The sequence below is a fragment of the Sinocyclocheilus grahami genome, unplaced genomic scaffold (assembly GCF_001515645.1).
Source record: "Sinocyclocheilus grahami isolate Dianchi unplaced genomic scaffold, SAMN03320097.WGS_v1.1 scaffold96.1, whole genome shotgun sequence".
NCBI lineage: Eukaryota > Metazoa > Chordata > Actinopteri > Cypriniformes > Cyprinidae > Sinocyclocheilus > Sinocyclocheilus grahami.
In genome coordinates, this window is record NW_015505275.1 from 2,416,916 (window position 1) to 2,438,576 (window position 21,661).

The 21,661-nt window shown below is 38.6% G+C and overlaps 1 protein-coding gene across 2 annotated transcripts in view; it reads left to right on the forward strand.

Annotated features, from left to right (window-relative positions):
- LOC107587810 (low-density lipoprotein receptor class A domain-containing protein 4-like) overlaps positions 1 to 21,661 on the forward strand; it is a 69,330-nt gene that overhangs the window by 19,519 nt on the left and 28,150 nt on the right. The window contains exons 1-3 of one of the 2 annotated variants that reach the window (XM_016275745.1): positions 7,709 to 8,008; positions 8,129 to 8,316; positions 11,495 to 11,635. In XM_016275745.1, coding sequence (XP_016131231.1) covers positions 8,277 to 8,316; positions 11,495 to 11,635 — 181 coding nt within the window. In that variant the 5' untranslated portion in view covers positions 7,709 to 8,008; positions 8,129 to 8,276. Of the gene's footprint in view, positions 1 to 7,708; positions 8,317 to 11,494; positions 11,636 to 21,661 lie in introns of those variants that run through there. The other variant, XM_016275744.1, reaches the window with a different exon arrangement.

Genomic DNA, 21,661 nt, shown 5'->3' on the forward strand with positions numbered 1-21,661 from the left:
AAAACCCATTATAAACGAGGCATTCGTTGCATCCAGTGAGGACATAATTATGGATTATAATGATTTATACTGTCTTTTTACGCGTTGCGTTGCATCGCACCGCACCGCACCGCGTAAACATAAAACCATGTCTGCATTTGTGATCGGAGAAATGACAAACAACAAGCCCTACTCTACACTGCCCAAAAAACTTGCTTTAAATATATAAAAACGTACTTACAGTCTTTGAGTCAGAACAGCCGGCATTGTAGTCTGCTCTCCCAGGATCAGGAAACTGTCCTCCATAAAATGTGCTGCACACATCTGAATATTTGGGTTGAAGTGTTCTGGAACAGTGTTGTAAATACAACTTAACCACTGATTTCTAGTCGTGTCCATTTGTGAAAGGCCAAATTTTTTTTAGCTTTCACAACGAAACACAGTGTCACATACGGCAGCCTAGAGTGAGCAGAGGCCGGGGGATAAAGTGAGGAATGGCCGGCGGGCTAGAATGAGCAGAGGTGGCGGATTCGACGAAGGAGCGTCCGGAGGGCTTGCGGCAACCACATGTGACGACCCCGGACTGGACTCCGCTTCGTCCACGGTGAAAGCCGATCCGGCGATCCACAGCGCGAAGTTGTTGTATTTCCTCAGCGACCAGCACGGATCAGCTCCAGGCATGATGAAGCAGATATCGTCCTCTTTTGGAAGGCTAAACAAAATAGTTACGCTTTCACAACGAAACACAGCGCCTTCACGACATGGTAGCGGCGACAACAATACTACAGCGAGAATAAGTTACGCCGCCTTTCTTTGCGTGAACATTTGGGCGGCGTTATGCAAATCTTCCCACATAGTGATGTAGATATGTGGGGGGCGTGTTAGAACGAGCCGTTTTAGGTAGGCGTGGCTGACTCTTAACTTTTATAAAGCATATCTCTTTGGATTTGAGACTTTAGTCTTTGCAACTTTAGTCTTTGCAACTTTACAGATCTTCTTTATGCACCAAGAGCTTGTAACACTCCAAAGAGAAAGGAAAAATTTAAATCGCATCATATGACCCCTTTAAGTCCAATTCTAGAACTAATTACTCTAATAAATCAGCTCTTTTTAGTGAATTGGAAGCATACAGAGTGCAACTACTGTAGACTGATTCCCAAATTATTTACTTTTATAAGTCTGTTCTTTTTTTTTTTTAGTGAATCATACTGTGAAAATACAGTTTAAAAGTAACCGTGAAACTTAAAGCAGTTACTGATTGGTTGTTCATATGACAACTTGTTAAGATATGCATTGTGTTTTGGCAAAAGTAATTTGTAAGGATAAATTAATTAAATGTGCTTAAACAATGGTTTGTTTGCTTGTTTTGTTTTGTTGGAATGAATTTATGCTTCATTTGAAAAGAGTATTTAAAAAGCTATTTAAACACCACTTTTTTGCATCAGAAGAAAATTGTTACAATTTTGACTACAGAATAATGAAATTGACTAAATAATAAAATGTTGTTACCCTTAGGAACAGAATTACCTGTTAGATCCTTTCATTCTCCCGCAAGAGGAATTGACTTTGCAACCTAAAATAGGTTGTTGAGTTCTTTCTGATGTGCTTTGTTCTGTCTCCCCTCAGCCATATCGAGTCTCAGTTGGGCGGCACTAAAACTTAAACATGACTGGTTCACACACACATATATCATCTATAAACTGACTAACCCAGACAGCTGAGTCATCATTTGTTGACCTGCAGATTCTGGTTGTCAGGTCAGCTTAGGACATGGGCAGGAAAATAGTTAATCTGTCTGATTAACCGCAAGGCATGAATGCGGTGGCCTTTCACTTTGTAGAAGTGGATTAATTTTTTTTCCTTCTTGCCTGGACCATGGAGTTTTTCTTAAACAGAAGGTGTAAATATAGCTAATCTACAAGTAAGAGAATAAAATATTTTATTTGGTAAAAAGCTGTGTAATGAGTGGGATAATGTACAGTCAGCTGGTTGTTATTGGCAAGTAAACAAATTTAGGCTGATACAAAACCCCACTGTTTCATGCCTGAGTCTTAATCACCCTGTTGGGGTTTTTTTTCCCCACAGACTGACAGGCAAGGTAGCAGCTATTAGTCATTTTTAATGATTAATGACATGGGCTGTTATGATGTTTGAGTCTGGCTGGATGATTCAGTTCAGCGAATAGTTGTTCCTAAGAGCTTCATCATGATTTAACCAGGCACCGAGAGTGAGAAAGAGACAGACCCCCTGCTGAGATCACATTACACAGACAGACAGATACAGAGAATATTTTAGCAGGCGTTTATTGCAGTCGTTTTAGTGGTTTTCAGCATGGCTGCTGTTCAGCCTATTCATCAAACTCTGTGTGTATTAGGACTGAGAGTCTCCAAAGGCGGAGTGTTCTGTGTCCTAATGGGATTCTATGTCTGGTTCAGTTTGTTTTTTTTGTTGTTTTTTTTGTTGGGTTATTATCATTTTTGTTTGTTTGGTTGGTTGTTTTTTTGCACTGATATTAAAATTCTGGGCAATACCGACATTAATAAAAAGTATATTTGGCATATGTAAGTCAATTTAGTCGGCTAAAACACTAAAACACAGTTTCGGTGTTTTAAATGTTGAGGAGGTTTTCCTCTGTGGTTCTAACTGATGATAGGGATAAAACATTGATTCGGACCAAAACTGACAATGATTTTATCATTTTATTGGCCAAAAATTTTATACTCTGAACATCTTTTCCTCTAAACAACTTGAATCTCAGAAATGTAAAGAATTTCTTCACCAAAGGAAGCACTCAAAATTCCAGGGACATTTTGTTATCACATGAGCTAATTTTTTTAAAATAAATAAAAATTGTCTGTAAGGGAAAACTTTTTTCTTCCATAGGAACTGATCAACACCAATGAACCTCTTGCACATAAAAGAATGGTTCAGTTTATATTTGACTTATTGGTTACCTTTTTTTTTATTGGTATTTGTTAATTATTGTGTGTGTGTGTATATGTGTGTGTATATATATATATATATATATATCTTTTCCATCATCTAACAAGTTAAATTATTTTTAAAAACACTTAAATAATTTTAGCCAGTCTCAAAATAAATACATTTAATGCTGTACATTACAATATTGTGATTTCTAAATTTACTTGTAGCATTTAAATGGCAGATTAGTATTGAATTTTAATTTCCGCAATTTATTGTTAGCAGTCATAACATGAAAATAATGACTTTATACTGAATTATAGAATTTAGAAAAGAATAGTTGCCATTAAGTTTGCAGTGTCAATATTTTTAATTATTTATTGTAATAATAATAATAATAATAATTTATATATAATTTTAACTTTGGTCAGTATATGTCAGGATATTTTAATATAAGTTGATAATTAAAAAAATAATTTGATATTTATTTTTTTGTTTTTTCATCCTTAGTCTGAACAAAGCCTTAGATTCATGGTTTGTTCACACTCGACTGTGAGAAGAGAGCCACTTAGGAAAGGGACCCATAGAGGAACAAAGAGATAACAATGAAGAAAAGTCAATCTAAACATCTGGCAGATGTTCATCTGTTTTATCTGCGATGGCCAATAGTAGTGTCCTGAAACGACCTCGGCTGACTGCGAGTGTGTCTCAGTCTTTGTTTGATTTGGATGGCGTTCTCCTGTTTCACGTGTGTGGAATATTATTTATTGTGTGCTGGATCCGTGCTCTCGCTGTGTGGCTTGCGGCAGGAGTCAGACGAGGTGAGGGCTTGCCGTGTTTCTAAGTAACACCGCCGATGTGTAGTCGGCAGTCTGGGCCCAGCGCGGCGTCCGCTGGGATGTCAGAGAGCTTTAAAGGTTGTCTGAGGACACGTACTGCCTCGTCCGTTGCTCTAGTCTTCTCCAAATGAAAATGGAGTTGTTCCTTTTTTTTTTTTTTGATACATTAAATCAATGATATTAAGGCACCGAAACATTAGCTGTGGCTTGATAACTCTGTGTCCAGTAAAGTGTGTGTTATGTAACAGTCATTAACGGCTGACGCTCCTGCTGGGGTTTGTAGACTAATGGGCATCTCTTCACAGGAACTTGATGTTTTGTTGCTGGTAAAGATCTGCCGTAAGATCATAAAATGTTGATGTATTGAACCCCTGCTGTTTCTATTTTTTGCTTAATGAAACACCCGTGTTGCGTTTGTGTCGGGTCTGTCTGTTTTTTTTATGTCTGTCTCAGAACTTGTCTGCCAGATCAGACAGCATCTTAGATGACTACATCTGTGGTGGTATCCAGTAGTTTTCATTACTTTGAAAAACAATGGTTCAGGGTTAGTAGAAGGTACTTTGATATTGGTCTTGTTTTATTACTGTTTGAATATTTGGGGTCAGTATGATTGCTTATTTTTTTTAAAGAAATTAACACTTTTTTTTTCTTAGCAAGGATGCATTGATTTGATCAAAACTGACAGTAAAGGCATTTATGATACAAGAGATTTCTCTTTCAAATGCTATTTCCTTTTTTTAGTGCATTTGTTCTTTTGAACTTTCTATTAATCAAAAAATACTGGAAAAATGTATCACCATTTCCTCAAAAATATAAGCAGCGCAACACTGATGATAATAATAAGCAAATAAGCATATTGAAATGATTTCTAAAGGATCATTTGACAGAATTAATAAACAAATTAAATAAAATTGTGTATCAAATGGAATTGTTCTCCATTTGAATTGAATCAAATCAACCCAGTGAATCGGTAATTGATTCGTTGTCAGTCCCTAAACAAGATTCCACATACACTCTTAAAAATAAAGGTGCTTCACGATGCCATAGAAGAACCATTTTGTCTAAATGGTTCCATAAAGAACCTTTAACAACTCTTTGGGGTAAAAGAAGGTTCTTCAGATTATAAAAAGGTAAAAAAGAGATGGTTCTTTAAAGAACCTTTGACTGAATGGTTCTTTGTGGAACCAAAAATGGTTCTTCTATGGCATCGCTTGAAGAACCTTTTGAAGCACCTTTATTTTTAAGAGTGTACAGTGCCATTCAAAAGTTTGGGATCAGTAAGATTTTTTTTAAATTTTTTAAAGAAGTTTCTTATGCTCATAAAGGCTGCATTTATTTGATCAAAAATACCGAAAAAATGTTCAATTGTGAAATTATTGCAATTTAAAATAAAAGTTTTCTATTTGAATATTCTTTAAAATAGGCCTATAATTTATTTCTGTGACGCAAAGATGAATTTTCAGCATCATACTCTGAAATTCTTTAGTGTCACATGATCCTTCAGAAATCATTCTAATATTTTGATTTATAATCCGTGTTGGAAACAGTTGTGCTGCTAAATATTTTTTGGGACCTGTGATAGTTTTTTCAGGATTCTTTGATGGACAAAAAGTTAAAAAGAACTGCGTTTATTCAAAATAGAATTTATTTATTACAATATACACTACTATTCAAAAGTTTGGGGTCAGTAATTTTTTTTTCTTTCTTTTTCGTAAAAAAATTAATACTTTTATTCAGCAAGGATGTGTTAAATGGATAAAAAGTGATGGGAAAGACTTAGAAAATATTTCTATTTTGAATAAATGCCGTTCTTTTTAACTTTTCAAAGAATCAAAGAAAAAAGTATAGCAGGTTCCATAAATATTAAAGGGGACATAACACACACAGTTTCACCCAATCTCATGTTAATCTTGAGTACCTATAGAGTAGTACTGCATCCTTCATATCTCCAAAATGTCTTTAGTTTTATCATATTAAAAAAAAAAAAGATACTTCTTTTCGATTCTCTCCGGAAAAGAGGCTGGAGGCACACCATGGGCGGAGCTAAAGAGTGATGAGCACTTGAGCTCCAACTGCCAACAAAATACAGACAGTTGATGCAGTTTCACTTACCGTCTGCAGTTCTGAATCATGACCGGGATCTTTTATAGCTGGGACCGCTTCATCTTTCAGTATCAAATGATGTGCTAATCCAGCACGGAACTGGGCCTTGTTTATAAAACGTTCATCAACAAACACACTTGAGAAACTGCGTTGCTGCTCCGGAAAAACAAACTGCATCCACTGTTTACTAGGGCTGTGTATCACCAGCAAAGTCACGATACGATAAGTATCACGATACAGAGGCCACGATACGATAAGTATCACGATACAGAGGCCACGATACGATACGTATCACGATACATGACTGCACTGAATTTCACCTCAGCAGAATTTAGAAAAACAGCTGTTTATTAAACACTGCTTACTATAGTGCCATTTCCAACTATTGGCAGAGCAGGCAGTTGACCTCTGCATTATGAAGGGCCTCCAGAACTGTACCACAGTACAATATAGGTAATGGCATATAAATAATTTACATTGCTGGTAGGTTATCATTGCACAAATTAACACTCTCTACAAAAAAAAAATAATTTGAAGAGTTCTAAACTAATGCGATGTCTTCACTGTATCTAACGCACACACGCTCAAGGCTGATTTATGGCTGATTTATACTCTAGCGTCAGCAAGTTCGCTTTGAGTGTGCGTGACGTCGCGGTTTGCACAACATTTTTTGTAACTTTCCTCGCAGCTCCGCTTCCGAAGATGCACGAGTTCAAAGCGACTCTAGCCGAACATGCACGTCTGTGCCAGCATTTGTGTGAAACAAGCAGTTTGAAGTTAAGTTCAGTCTCACACACAGATCACGCTGCGGCCGAACTCAGACATTCAGGAACAAACTTTTTAGCGCTGCCCCGCAATTTTATCAACTAAATAGCTTAATCGCTCAAGAGCTACATTATCTTTCTCAACAAGGAGCTGGTAGCATCATTGTTTCTAAAGGAATTAAAGCCACAGCTTTACTGTTAATAGAGGCAAAATGGTGGTAATTCATACATACACAGCCTCTCTCTCTCGCTCTCTCTGTCATAAATGAACAGTTGATGAATCACACTTTTCTGAGAATAGACTTGAAGTGGAGATGGCTAAACTGCAAGCTAAGCCATGTTTTCAGAAAGCAAGCACGTTTATCCACAGTGGAGAGAGAGCGCGTGAGCACATGGTTGCCAGGTTGACAAAGATAAGTAGCATAAGTTATCTCTCCCTTACCACCAAAAACACACTTCTTTAGAGACATTCTTCCCGAGCGAGTCCCATGCAGTGCTGCTGAATGAAGTGCGTTGATGGGCGTGCTCTTGCTCTCGATGTGTGCGCGGGCACGCTCTTCCGGGAGAAATGCCCATATAAGGAGTTCTGCCCTCGTTTACGTCATGAAGAGCCACAATCGGGAAAAAAAAACTCGTACGAACTGTACGAACCCGGAAGTAAGATTTTTAGCACAGAAATACTCTGTCATACGTCCAAATTGTTTTTTGAAATTTTGTCCATGCTTCGCATGAGAATCCAACTCTTTAACAGTGTAAACAACTCTGAATGCATGAAACATCATTGTACCCCCCCTTTAAGCACAGCACAGCAGTTTCAACATAATCAGCATATTAGAATAATTTCTGAAGGATCATGTGACACTGAAGACTGGAGTATTGGCTTAAATTATATTTTAAAGTATAGCATTATTAGAAATTACAATAATATTTCACAATATTACTAATGTTTTTTTTCTGTATTTTTGATCAAATAAATGCAGCCTTGATGAGCATAAAAGACTCCATTAAAAAGCATTACAAATCTTACCCAAACTTTGTGAACAGCAGTGTAGTACTAACTCCAGTAAAACAGCTGTAGTAAATCTTAGAGGAAACTATAGTGACCTTTTGTAAGTGAATTCTGCAAGTGAATTTTTGGTTGTATGCATTTCAGCCACACAACTGATTTTCTCTCTGTCTCTCTCAGTGAGCTTGCGATCTGAAGGATGAGGTGGGGTGCACTGATTAGCATGCTGCTACGCTGAGAAGAGTTTATCCACCCAGGACGAGCGGCAGCAGCTACTGAATCCCTTCCTGAATCGGCTTTTAGACACCTGCTCTGAATCAAGTACCTGTCTGGATCTTTCGCTCGCTTACTCTCACACAGCTATGGCTGGCTGGCTCTGGCTGGGAGGGTAATCGGTGCGCTGGTTGCCCTGGCAACCCTCCTAGATTCCTGCTGAATAGAGCCCTAATCTGTCACTGAAGACTTTTTAGCCCCCCTGCACCTTTCTCCTGAGTTTATTTTGCCCTTTCGTGAAGGTAGAGGGCAGCGGCCGGAGCAGGAGCCATGGACTTATGAGGTGAGAATGGCAGCACGGCGGCTGTTTGGCCCCCAGGAGCCCTCAGGCGATTGGAGCCAATAACGTGGGTCCACACACACACATACGGGCCGAGCGGCAGGAGCAGTATGCAGGAGGCTGACCTACCGGCCACCAATGCTTTCACAGGTGAGCAGCGGATCAGGTTTATAACCTCAGTGCTGGAATTAAGCGGGATATTCGGTTGGCGTGAACGTGAGTTTAATGATTCATGCCAGCGGTGAAGATTATGTTCATAAGGAGGGTCATGTTGTGCTTTACAAACTCATGATGGTCTGGGTGGGTGCGTGCTAATATTCGTGCTAATATTCAAAGCTGCTTTCTCATTCCCCCTCCCCTTCCCAGACTCCTCTGCTCCATTTCTCCGACAGGCTGCGTTTCTCTCCCCTGACTGGAATGGAATGCAGAGAAAGTGCGAGATGGGTGGAGGGCGGTGGAGGCTGGGTGGTGTACTAAACCACAGTTTGACAGTCTAGTGCACTGCAGACAGACAGCAGAACAGGACTTGGAAAAATATGCTACTTTACTGACATTATATAATGACGTTCCTCTCCTCTCCTCTCCATCTTGTCTTTTGTCCAATATAATTTTTCTCCTCTCTTTTCATCTTGTCTGTTCCCTATGTTTCCCATTTTCTTGTCTCATCTACTTCGTCTACTTCTGTTCTTTTGCTCTCTAGTTTCTTCTCATCTTGTCTTCTTGTCATTTTATGTCCTGTCTCTCCTATCTTGATTATTGCTGTTCAGTTTGTGCAGGTGAATGTTGGGATTGCCTCATTATGTCTCATGCTATATTAAGGTGTAAGTAGGGCAAAGAACTGCAAATTTGTTTGTCTAAAGATCATAACATTTTTAAAACCACATTGGGCTGCACCACACCTTCTGAGAGATTGCATGGGTCTGCTTTGGTATTGTCTAGCACCTCCTTCTCACACTGATAAGTTGTTTATAGTGCTGGTGTCATCACTGTCTGGTTTGCATTACATTCTGGTCCTCCGTTAATGCTGTACAGTGAAGAGTCTTCCATACAGCTGAATATCCATCGTTATCAGGTCAATGTTGAGTTTCTCTAAAAGCATGCTTGCAGGAACACTTATTTTAAGATCATTTATAAAAGCCAGTGACCTACATATAGAGGATCATCGCCGCCTGAGATCCACAAATCTCTGTAAAGTTTTTGGCCCAGTGAAACTATCCCACAAACTCCTGCAGCTAAGCATTTTCAGAACCTCAGAGGACGTCCTAGTGTTTTAGTTGTCGAGATGTTGTGAAGTTCTTCCAAATGTTAACATTTATGGAACAATATCCAGCAGCAGAATCACCGGTTTGATAGTTTTGCGTCTGAGAATTACAGCTAAACTTGACAACTAGCTATCATAAAATAAAATGCTGTTAAAGGGGTTATATGATGCGATTTCTCTTTGGAGTGTTACTTGCTCTTGGTACATAAAGAAGATCTGTAAAGTTGCAAAGACTAAAGTCTCAAATCCAAAGAGATATTCTTTATAAAAGTTAAGAGTCAAACACGCCTACCTAAAACGGCTCGTTCCTACATGCCCCCACATGTCTACGTCACGATGTGGGAAGATTTGCATAACACCGCCCAAATGTTCACGCAAAGAAAGAAGGCATAACTTTTATTCTCGCTGTAGTATTGTTGTTGCCTCCGCCATGTCGTGGAAATGCGAGTGTGTTTCATTGTGAAAGCAAAACTACTTTGTTTGGCCTTCCAAAAGAAGAGACAACTAGAAATAAGTTGTATTTACAACACTGTTCCAGAACAGTTCAACCCAAATATTCAGATGTGTGCAGCACATTTTATGATTTTATGTTTCCTGGTAGAGTTGACTACAATGCCGGCTGTTCTGACTCACAGAATGTAAGTAAGTTTTCATATTTAAAGGATTTGCCACTGATGATTCAAACACGAGTTTTGAGCAGTGTAGAGTAGGGCTTGTTGTTTGTCATTTCTCCGATCACAAATGCAGACATGGTTTTATGTTGCAACGCAACGCGTAAAAAGACAGTATAAGTCATTATAATTCATAATTATGTCCTCACTGGTTCCAACGAATGCCTCGTTTATAATGGGTTTTAATGTTTTTGTCTCGTCGCTCCATGACAGTATGTAGGGGCGTAACATTTCCGTCACACGCTTGAGGTATTCGGCCAATCACAACGCACTGGATAGCTGACCAATCAGAGCACACCTCACTTTTCAGACCGATGAGCTTTGTAAAAATGTACGCGTTTCAGAAAGGCGGGGCATAGAGGAGAAACAATAATGTACAGTATGTGGAAAATAATGTTTTTTTTTAACCTTAAACCGCATAAACACATTTCATTACACCAAATACTCAAAATAATGATATTTTTAGCAACATCATATGGCCCCTTTAAAAAAAAGCAGCTTTTACATTTAGTTACATTAGAGTTTTAAGGAGCTATTCTATAGTGATGAAAGAATTTTTTATTTTAATTCTAATGTGTTTTAATTAATACATTTTATGTTTTATTTTATGGGGACATTCCATATTCCATGTGCATAATGGTTTTTATGCTGTACAAATTGTATTTTCTATCCTCTTTCCCTAACCTCTAAACCTACCTCTTATACAAAACTTTCTGCATTTTAAGATTTTACAAAACTAATTCTGTATTATTTATAAGCTTGTTTCCTTGTGGTGACCAAAATATTCCCCCTTGTGACCCCACAAGGTCAAAAATGTACTGATATTATTATACTTGTGGAGACATTTGGTCCCCATAACATCGTAAACACCCCCGTAAGAACACACACAGCGGGTCAGTGCAGTTTGTTTTTTAGTCCATTGTGCAAAATAGTAATATTGTATATAACTGTAAACCGTTATGTACATATTACTGCTAATATAACTGTTAAATAAATGTTTTCTATTTTAAAATGTCATTTATTCCTGTGATGGCAAACATCACATCACATCATTTTCAGTGTCTCACAATCCTTCAGAAATCATTCTAATATGCTGATTTGGTGCTGGAAAAATATGGTTTATTATGATCAGTGTTGAAACAGTTGTGTTGCATATTATTTTTGTGAAAACTTTTTTTTTCATGATTCTTTGATGAAAGTTCAAAAGAACGGTATTTATATAAAATCGTACGTTTGTTTCTAGTACTAAGTTTCCTATCACAAGGGCCAGATCAATCCAAGGATGGAAATTTAACAAGCCCTGATGCAGCAGATGTGAAAACAGAGACTCACCCTGATTGTTATTGATTAACCTATTTGAAAATGAGTCATTGTGGTTTTCTGCGTTTGTCCCTAGAGTGCAGATTCCTGTGCACTAACGGCAGATGTCTGAACCTGGGCTCGCAGGTCTGTGATCAGCTCAACCACTGTGGAGACAACAGTGATGAGGAGCACTGCCCCATCTCCACCCAGCATCCTGCATCTGCCATCTTCAGCTGTGAGTCCATCTCTTTAACATTGTTGCTCCAGACTCAGATCTGCCTGTGTTCTGGTTCTGATGAAGTCAGCAGGATGTTTTCTTGCTTCACATTGGTCAGTTCTCATCTGAATTCCTGAGGCGTTTGTATCCAAGCCACCTGCAGAGTGTGAGTGTGAGACGAGTGTTAAGTGGTGTCTCTGCACACTGAAATGCGGAGAGGGACTGTGTGTGTGTGTGTGTAAGTGGTTTGTGTGCAACATAGGATGTGGTCATATAGCTAAAATATCTTGATATTTTTCAGCCTTTTTGATAGCGTTTGACATTCATCTCTATGTATGGCTCAATGACATGACACTCATTATTTTGTTATTTTCTTTTTTTCAAAAATAAATAAAAATTTCAATTTACTCATACAACAACTTGAATACCTCTTCTAAGATTAGCATATTTTTTTTATTTAAATTTTGTTTTAATATTTTTGGGTGGGGGATAAAGTAACAAGTATCAGGGTGATACAACTGTCTTGATAGCATAAGACAAAAGCCTAAAGATTGGCATTATCTTTTACTATTAATTCTTTGAAAAATATATCAAAATTGTTCATTTGTCCTTTTTTGACAAGACACTTTTAGTCCAGGTTGTAAAATGTCACGTGGTGTGACTCAATCATATGAAACCAACATAAATGCAAATGATACTTTTCTATAAACTTTTCAGGTGTTTTAAACTTGATTTTTCATTTGAGTTTTTAATGGTTACTCTTATGTCATTGACCCATATATTAGCTCTGTAATGATGCAAGTGTGTGACTTTCACGGTGAATATTCAATATTTTGTCCAGCCCCTGGCGTGAGACGGTGGCAGCCAGTAAGCTTTGATCTACCGTAGATCTTTTGTGTCTTCAAGTTTGAGGTAACCATAGTAGGCAAAAAAAAAGAGAAAAGTACGTAGCTCCGTCTGCGTTTTTCTTGTCTCAGCCTCAGACGTCACGCCCACGGACTGTTGGCTGAACGTCTGATGCATATGACACACAAAAGTGGAAATACTTCAGGAGTTTCGAAGTCGTCATCGGATTGGTTGAATTATACGGGATTTCCGGTACACGTGTGTGTCGCGTTCTTTAACGTTCCACCTGGAAACAAAGATGCCGTGACGCCAAACCCCCTTCAGGAAAGAAGAAAGCTGTCGTGTTTACAACTGTGACGACGAGCACTTATCAGGATCAACTAAACGCTGGATTTTCAAAAGTATGTGAAATATTTTAAGTTTGCGGCATAACATCTTTAAAATACGTCAGAGTTTTACACTTCAATTTTACACTACAATCTATTAATCACTATTACTACTATGATGTTATTGTTAATGGCTATCATATTATTAAAATAAATGCTTACAGAAAGGTCTGTTATTGTGGTGACATTTTCACGCCCCAAAACGTGACGAAACGAACTGTGATTAGTTGTTTGACATGTCGGTCAAACAGCCTCATGGGCGCTCCTTGGCCAATGAAAGCTGCCATGGATTCCAGACCTTCAGCCGTCAGTTTGAAGGTCTGGCTACACGAGACTAGTGTTTTTCTGTCCTGGCTGTGTTGAAATCAGTCATCTGTTCTTGCCGTGTCATGCTCCCCTGTGTTCCCTCTGCTTTAAGGGGTGTCTTCAGTCAGAGCTGTTAGAGCAGTAATGCTCATTTCCCCAGCAGACAAACAGCCGCCATATACTGCTAGAGGGAGAGAGGAATGATGCTGATAGACGTTAGTGAAGACGAAATATGCTGAGAGCGAGACAGAATCTGAGGAAATGTTTAGAGTCTAATCGAGTTTGCCATCTCTCTGGGCCAGACAGATTGATCATGAATGTAGTCTAGACACCCTGCACAAAATATTCCCCTCTCTCTCTCTCTCTCTCTCTCTCTCTCTCTGCCTCCACACATTGAGTGGTTGTGGTCAGGACTGTCAGACAGCCTCTGCAGAGAATGAGGAAGTGAGAGAGGGTGTTTATTGAAGAGTATGATGAAAAGCTTTGCAGGGTTTAAGGGTGTGCAGCAATGATCTTCTTTGTCAGTGGTTTGCATTTATTGGCATCAGGTGTGTGGGATTCAGACTGCACAAATATCAGGGTAAAGCTTGTTGTCCATGAATTTGTCATTTTATTTATTTTGTCTTAAGGTACACTTAGGTTAGGGGAAACGTTTAAAGACCATTTTTCACAGTCTTTCCTACCGTTTAAAGTCCTACCGCTAACGGTCTATTTTTTCATGCTATGGCTTTAACACCAATAATAAATAACTTAACTTCTAATAACAACAATGGCAGTAGTAGTTAGTGCTGTGTTCAAAATATCGATACGACGATGTATCGTCACAGAGATTTGACGATACGAATATCGATACAGCTGGCCCTATACAACGTGCTACTTATCTTTGTGAACCTGGCAACCCTGTGCTCACGCGCACTCTTCACTGTGGATAAACACGCTTGCTTTCTGAAAACACTGCTTAGCTTGCAATTTAGCTATCTCCACTTCAAGTCTATTCTCAGAAAAGTGTAATTCATCAACTGTTCATTTACGACACAGTGAGAGAGAGAGCCTGTGTATGTATGAATTACCACCGTTTTGCCGCATTTCTCTATTAACCGTAAAGCTGTGGCTTTAATTCCTTTAGAAACAATGATGCTACCAGCTCCTTGTTGAGAAAGATAATGTAGCTCTTGAGCGATTAAGCTATTTAGTTGATAAAATTGCGGGGCAGCGCTAAAAAGTTTGTTCCTGAATGTCTGAGTTCGGCCGCAGCGTGATCTGTGTGTGAGACTGAACTTAACATCAAACTGCTTGTTTCACACAAATGCTGGCACAGAAGTGCATGTTCGGCTAGAGTCGCTTTGAACTCGTGCATCTTCGGAAGCGGAGCTGCGCGGAAACTTGTGGAAGCACACCGCCACACGAAACGACGTCGCACGCACTCAAAGCGAACTTGCGGATGCTCAAGTATAAATCAGCCTTGAGCGTGTGAGCGTTATATACAGTGAAGACAGCATGTTAGTTTAGAACTCTTCTCATTTTTTTTTATTGTAGAGTGTGTGTTAATTTGTGCAATGATAACCTACCAGCAATGTAAATTCTTTTTTAAACATATTAGAATGAGTACATTACAATATACATTTATTAGAACAAGTACATTATTATTTATGGGCTTAAAAACAAGATGCAAACAATCAGAATATTGTACCTGGTGGGGAGTGCACAATGTAAACATGAAACATATGCCATTACCTATATTGTACTGTGGTACAGTTCTGGAGGCCCTTCATAATGCAGAGGTCAACTGCCTGCTCTGCCAATAGTTGGAAATGGCACTATAGTAAGCAGTGTTTAATAAACAGCTGTTTTTCTAAATTCTGCTGAGGTGAAATTCAGTGCAGTCATGTATCATGATACGTATCGTATCGTGACTTTGCTGGTGATACACAGCCCTAGTAGTAGTTGTTGTTGTTAGTGTTAATAATACTGTATTATTAGTAGTATTGGTTACACTTTATTTTAAGGTGTCCTTGTTACAGTGTAATTGCACATTTAAGTACGGAGTAATATTAATTAACTACTTGTACTTACTATATGGTTAGGGTTAGGATTAGGGTTTGGCTTGGAGTTACTTGCATGTAATTATGGCATAATTTATTGTTATTATAATAGCAAGTACATGTAACGTGTAACAAGGACACCTTAAAATAAAGTGTTACCGTATTATTAAACCATGTTAATAGTGTAAAAAAATTACTTATCTGAAGAAAAAATGCTTATTTATAAACATGGTTATGTATATTTCTTTGACATTAAATTGAGTATTTGAACACTTTGCATTTTGTGAATAACTAACTATATGATCGTTTTAATTATTTTTGAACAAATATTTTTTAACAATTTGCTCATCAAATTGTCATTGACATAATTCAAATTAAGTAATAAGCCTTTTTTTGCAAATCAGCTGAATTTTTTTTCAATAGCTGTTGTTTTTAATAGTAGTCGTAGTAGTAATTGTTGTATTATAATAATAGCTGTTTATTATTATTAAAAACTGTAAATTCACTATAAATCAATAATTCACTATTACTACTATGATGTTATTGGCTATCATATTATTAAAAGGAAATTTGAAAAGGGGCCAAAAAATGCTTACAGAAAAGACAGATTTAGTAAATAATATTAATGAGATGGTTTTCATTTGAGTCGAATTTTCTGGGTGATCTGCTAGAAGATGAGAGACAGAGAAATGGGTTTTTTAGTAGATGCAGTGTGAAAGAGATGTTGTGCCAGTTCCTTCAGGTCCCCGATCAGCCGTTTTCTGCCTGTATTTGCAGGAATCACACTAAGAGTGATTCTGATTAAACATGACAGATTTCCACACCTTACCTCCACAGACGAAACCACACTGAGGATCATCTTACCTTACATACACTCTAGCTTTTACTGCAATGAGCACAGTTACCACAAAACCGATCACGTTTGCCCGTTCCCGGCATCGAATCCAAGCACACAACTTGGCTTGCAGAACTTTGCTGTAAAAACCAACAACAAACTTTCTCAGACATAAAACTACAAACGTTTATTCACTCTACATAAAAGCTCGGGGTACTCTCTGTCCTCTTTGAAGGCGGCACGGTAGCGGCACGCTTTGAAGAGTATGTAAATCAGCCTCTTCAACAGTTTGTGTGTTTGTTAATGGCTCCCCTCTCCAGTGTGTGTGTGTGTGTGTGTGTGTGAGTGAGAAGAGTTTCTCAAGAGTTACAGACACGCTGAAGTTGTCAGGCACTGGACGTTCATAGACACCATCCCGCTCGCACTGGACCAACAAGTCCCACTTTGATGTCTGTCAGGGGACGAGCGTCTATAGAGCTCTCTCTCATACTCACTTTCTCCTCACGTTTCTCCTCTACGATTTGAAAACAGGTTGATGGGGGTCAGAGGCTGCCGAGGTCACGTTTCGAGCCTTGTCTGATGTGAAGAGCTCAACAATCAGTTTTATTTGAGTTTAGGATTTCCATCACTAATCTCCATCATCTCTCATGCTAATCTGGGCCGACCGCAGCAGGCTGCATTTTCATGCTAAGGGGCTCATTACCAAACCGACGTCATGTCTTCTGTATGCAATCTGTGTCGCTTGGAGGGAGGGCAAGTCCCAGATGAAGCGTTTGAACTTCTTGAAGAGAGAGAGCGAGAGAGGGAAGTGCCCGATGATAGAATTGTTTGGCTTACAGGAATGTCCGACTGTAAAAGAGAGTTGAATGAAGTTCGGAGGGTCTTAATCAGGGTTTTAATGACTGATGATAATGACGGCGTGAATGAGAATGGTATTTGATGTCTTGGAGCCGGTTTGAAGAGCGTTTCGCTTTGTTTGCGCTCACTTTGATTCGCGTGATTTGACTTTTCGCAATATTCTGGATAAAGGAAAGCAATTTCTTAGATTTGCACTTTAACGAACCAACAGGCTGAGCACCTGTGTGATAAATTCGTCGCGCACTCAATAGCGACTGTTGTGATTTTGTTTTTGGTTGTAAATAGTTTTTTTTTTCCCCCCCAAAGCTTTCCGATGAATACGAATACTGTCAGTCCAAAAAGAGAAATCTCTGATTCCTTCATTCTTTGCTTCCTCTTTTCTGTCCACCGCTCACTCGCTCGCTCTTTCCCCAGGTCCTTTGATCCACATCCCACACACGTCGCTGCATTAGCCAGGCTGTTTTTCAGGGTGAGGGCCGTGCGGTTCTGTATTCGTTGGCTGTCAACACCATCAGTACTGATGGGTTTCAGACAGTGTCACCTCACGCAGGCTCACAGTGGATTCTGGGATTGTTTATCGTGGCTGAGCTGGAGGTCTGTCGGGCTCTATTCTTCGACATTCACTCATTTACTCTGCATTCATTCAGTCATTTTGTGCCGTGAACCTCCCAGTATGATGGAATCCCTCGGCCTCTCTCGGTGGCCTTCGTCCCTCCCTCGTTTCTTCATCTGTTACCTAAGTACGTTTGACCCTGTGTGCAAGTGTGTTGAGAGAGTAATGATGCAGCTGGGGCCATTAAAGATTGGGAACTGACAGCTCTCCTCCTTCGCTTTCATTCGCTCCCCTCAAAGAACGATAGACGGGGAATGAATAAACAAGAGGAGAAAAAGAGGCAGAGCAATAAATGGAGACGTCTTAAATGGCAAGTTGCTCGGGAATCCAATCAAGTTTGGCTCAAAGACCAAAGCAAAAACAATGAGAGACGCAAGAAAGCAAGTGAGGCAGAGAAAGAAAGGAGCTTTTTATTAAGTGAATTGTTTGTGCTTAATGTCCAAATCGGAATTAAGATCTGTATAGATGAAATTACTGTTTACAAACAAATGCTCTGCAGAAACTCTTCCAGCTTCAGTTTTGTATTAGCACTTAATCCAGTATTTGAGTTTAAAATATCCTAAAAGTGCTGCATATGGGGTTGAAGTATCCAAAGTTTCCAAAAGATTGAAGGGGATTGATTTGGGCTTCTGTTGATATCCATTATATCAGTGGATTGGACAAACTTAAGATTTGACACAGTTTGTTACTTTGCAGGTCTCCTCTAGTTTAATAAGAGCACATATTAAACATTAAATATGCCACATTGCTCAGGCTTCAGAAGTGTGTTATATCTGGGTATTCAGTAAGTTTAAATATTTCTTCACCATAAACCATAGGCATCATCATCATCCATCCATCATAACCCAAAGCATTGCTCTTATCTGAAGAATCCTGAAGCACACTTTCCTTGTTGACATCACAATCATTTCAACTTCAGGATTGTTATAAACTAGCTCCTATAGAGATAGACAACCTAGTTTTTAAAGATATACACCTCTTTATTTACTTATTCAGAGTGTTTTTCTTCTAAAGGCCAAGGCTTGTACTAATGTTTTCAATGACTTTATAGCAGTTTGCTGCTTAACCTAAATAGCTGTTTTCAAAAAATGATATGAAAACTCTGTTTTGTTGTTGTTTTTTATCATTTGCCCTTCCGCACCAAAAATGTTTGCCCATTTTTAAACCATTTTAAATGAGTTGGAATGCAAATGAGAAATCTTTCTCATTGTTTCTGCATTCCCTCTTCCAACCCGTTGTGTTTTTGTTCCCCTGAGGTGTTAATTTCTCAAAAATATCTTCTCCTCTCTCTCCCCTCAGTGAATAAAGACTTTCATACTGAGACATCCTATTAGCTCATTTCCAGTTTACCCATAATGCCTCGTAATGTGTTTTTATGTCATATCAGTCATAGCTGTATGGATGAAATTCAGACCCTAAACTCATTCACTCTCTGATTGCAGGATGTCAGGTTGCATTGTTGCTTGAAGATGCATGAATGGAATAAATGAATTCTTAATGTGTGTGTGTGTGTATGAAGGAGAGAGAATGAAACATGAGAAGAATGTTTCCTGCTGAGGTGCTGTTTAGTTTCTGCTCCGTTTTTTAATGGCTCTTTGTTTGTTAAAAACATCATGCCAGAAAAGTGAGTTGCAGTCTTGTTTTCTGTATTTTTTCCATTATGTCTGTGTATGTGTATGACTTGCAGCAAAGCACTTGTACTCCCATTTTGTAATATGCGTACATGCTTAATAGTTTCATAAGAGCAAAAGTATTAACACCACAACATCCAACATTAGGGCTAAGTATATGCTGGATTTAATTCAGTTCCAGTTTGATTCTATTCAGTTCAGAAAATTTTAGCAACCATATAGCAATCACCCACGTCGCCCTAGCATTGTGGTGCTTAGCCATGGGCATCACTTCACAAAATTACTTCATACTTTAGAATAGCTTTCATTTTGTAGTTGTTATGATAGAAGCAGTGAAGTGCGTGTTAGTGTCTGTTTTTCTGGTTCAGAGCTTTGAAGTTTTGGGTCAGCTGGGCTCGAGTCAAATGTGCCACTTTCTCTCTCTGGTGACCTACACGCAGGAGGTGTGTCGTGACAAACACTTTAAGCCAGCTCTCAGCCTTGTGTTCAGTTTTTGGGAAACTCTGGGTGGTGATTGGCTGGAGGCTGGACATGTGACTCAGGGGAGCGGAGTGTAACTATGAGGGCTCTGATGTAAACATCACTTCCTCTAAGCGGGAAGGTTATAAACTCTTTTGGGAGTGGAAATGATGTGAAAGGGATATAGTTTCAGATTTGAGTTATAGCGACGACACACTCTGCACTCTGAAAGATATAAAATGAAGACTTTTGATGATCATAATCAGTGTTTACTTTGAAACCATTTATGTTCTTGTGGGGCAAAATGATAAGCTTGAACCTGTTAAGAGGTGGATTATTGAGGGGCTAAAAATGTGTTTTGAAGATGAATAGAAGTCTTATGGGTTTAGATCGAAATGAGGGTAATTGATCACAGAATTATGTTTTTAAAGGTAAAACCATAAAAAGTGATCCATAGACTTATGTTAAAGGGGTTATATGATGCGATTTCAAGTTTTCCTTTCTCTCTGGAGTGTTACAAGCTGATTGTGCATAGATAAGATCCCTGAAGTTGCAAAGACTAAAGTCTCAAAACCAAAGAGATATTCTTTATCAAAGTTAAGACTCTGCCACGCCCCCCTAAAACGGCTCGTTCTAACATGCCCCCACATATCTACCTCACTATGTGGAAATATTTGCATAATGCCGCCCAAATGTGCATGCAATGAAACATCTACTGCTGCTCTGAATCACAACATCAGAATCAGTCAGATTACTGCACAAATCAAACAGAACTACATCACTCACTGGCAAACCCAAACACAACAGCAGAGTAAAGTGCAATGCTATTTGGCCCTAAAGAGAGAGTACAGTATGGCAGAGTATCTGTACACAGTGTCATCCATCATTCAAACCAGGAGAATCTGTTAGGAGAACAGAAGAACTGCTGTGTGTTTGCTGCTCAATATGTGTCTGCCTGTCACCATAGAAGAGAAAACACTCAACCTGCCCTGATCTGATGTTTCCAGCACATCTACATTATATTATACCAAATTATTGTATTATATTACTTGGATGTATATTTTGCTTCTGTAAATGTCTAATCCCTTAGTATTATAAATACTTTTTATATATTATTACTATTACAATTATTATTATTCTTTTTCTTTCTGTTAATACATGTGTACTATTTGTAAGCAGTCCAGCTGCAATTGCTTTGGCAATACAAATTTATAATTTTTGTCATGCCAATAAAGCACTCTTAAGAGAGAGAGAAGGCGAGCGAGAGAGAGAGAGAGAATTATTGTAATACTGTACATTATTGTAGGTCCTCTATGCCCCGCCTCTCTCAAACGCTTCGTTTTCTACAAAGCCCCTCCTTCCGACAAGCGCAGTCTGTTGTATTATATTACTTGGATGTATATTTTGCTTCTGTAAATGTCTAATCCCTTAGTATTATAAATACTTTTTATATATTATTACTATTACAATTATTATTATTCTTTTTCTTTCTGTTAATACATGTGTACTATTTGTAATATGATGCTGAGAAGCAAAATCAGTTTAACACAGATCACTGTCTGTTAAATTGGGACCAACTGAATGAGTGTGTGATTCAGTCTGCAGTAAGAGAGTATTAAAGAAAAGATAAAAAAAGTAAACATTTTTGTCAGCTCATGGTTTGCCCTTAGGCCCAGATCTGTTTCAGTTTAGAGGCTCTGAGGTTTGAAACAGGAAATGAATTAAGCTTAACGTCATGGCGAATGTGTATACATAACTTGTGTTATGAGTTGTACATCATTGCTTTTGGTAAATTAAAGACATAGTTTACTCATATAATAATTGTCATCATTTATTAAAGGTTACATCTCATGACTTTTCCATGTTTTAAGTGCTATAATCAGGTCATCGGTGCATCTACCAACCAAGGAAACGTGAAAAAGATTAACCCAGTAACTTTGTTTTGGTAAGCCATTTTCTGCAAGCGTCCAAGAAAACGAGCGCGTCTGATTTCGCTCCCTTGGTTACGTTGCAAAGGGATCTCATTATAATATTACCACCCCTTAATCTGTAAGTTTCCACCCACGGC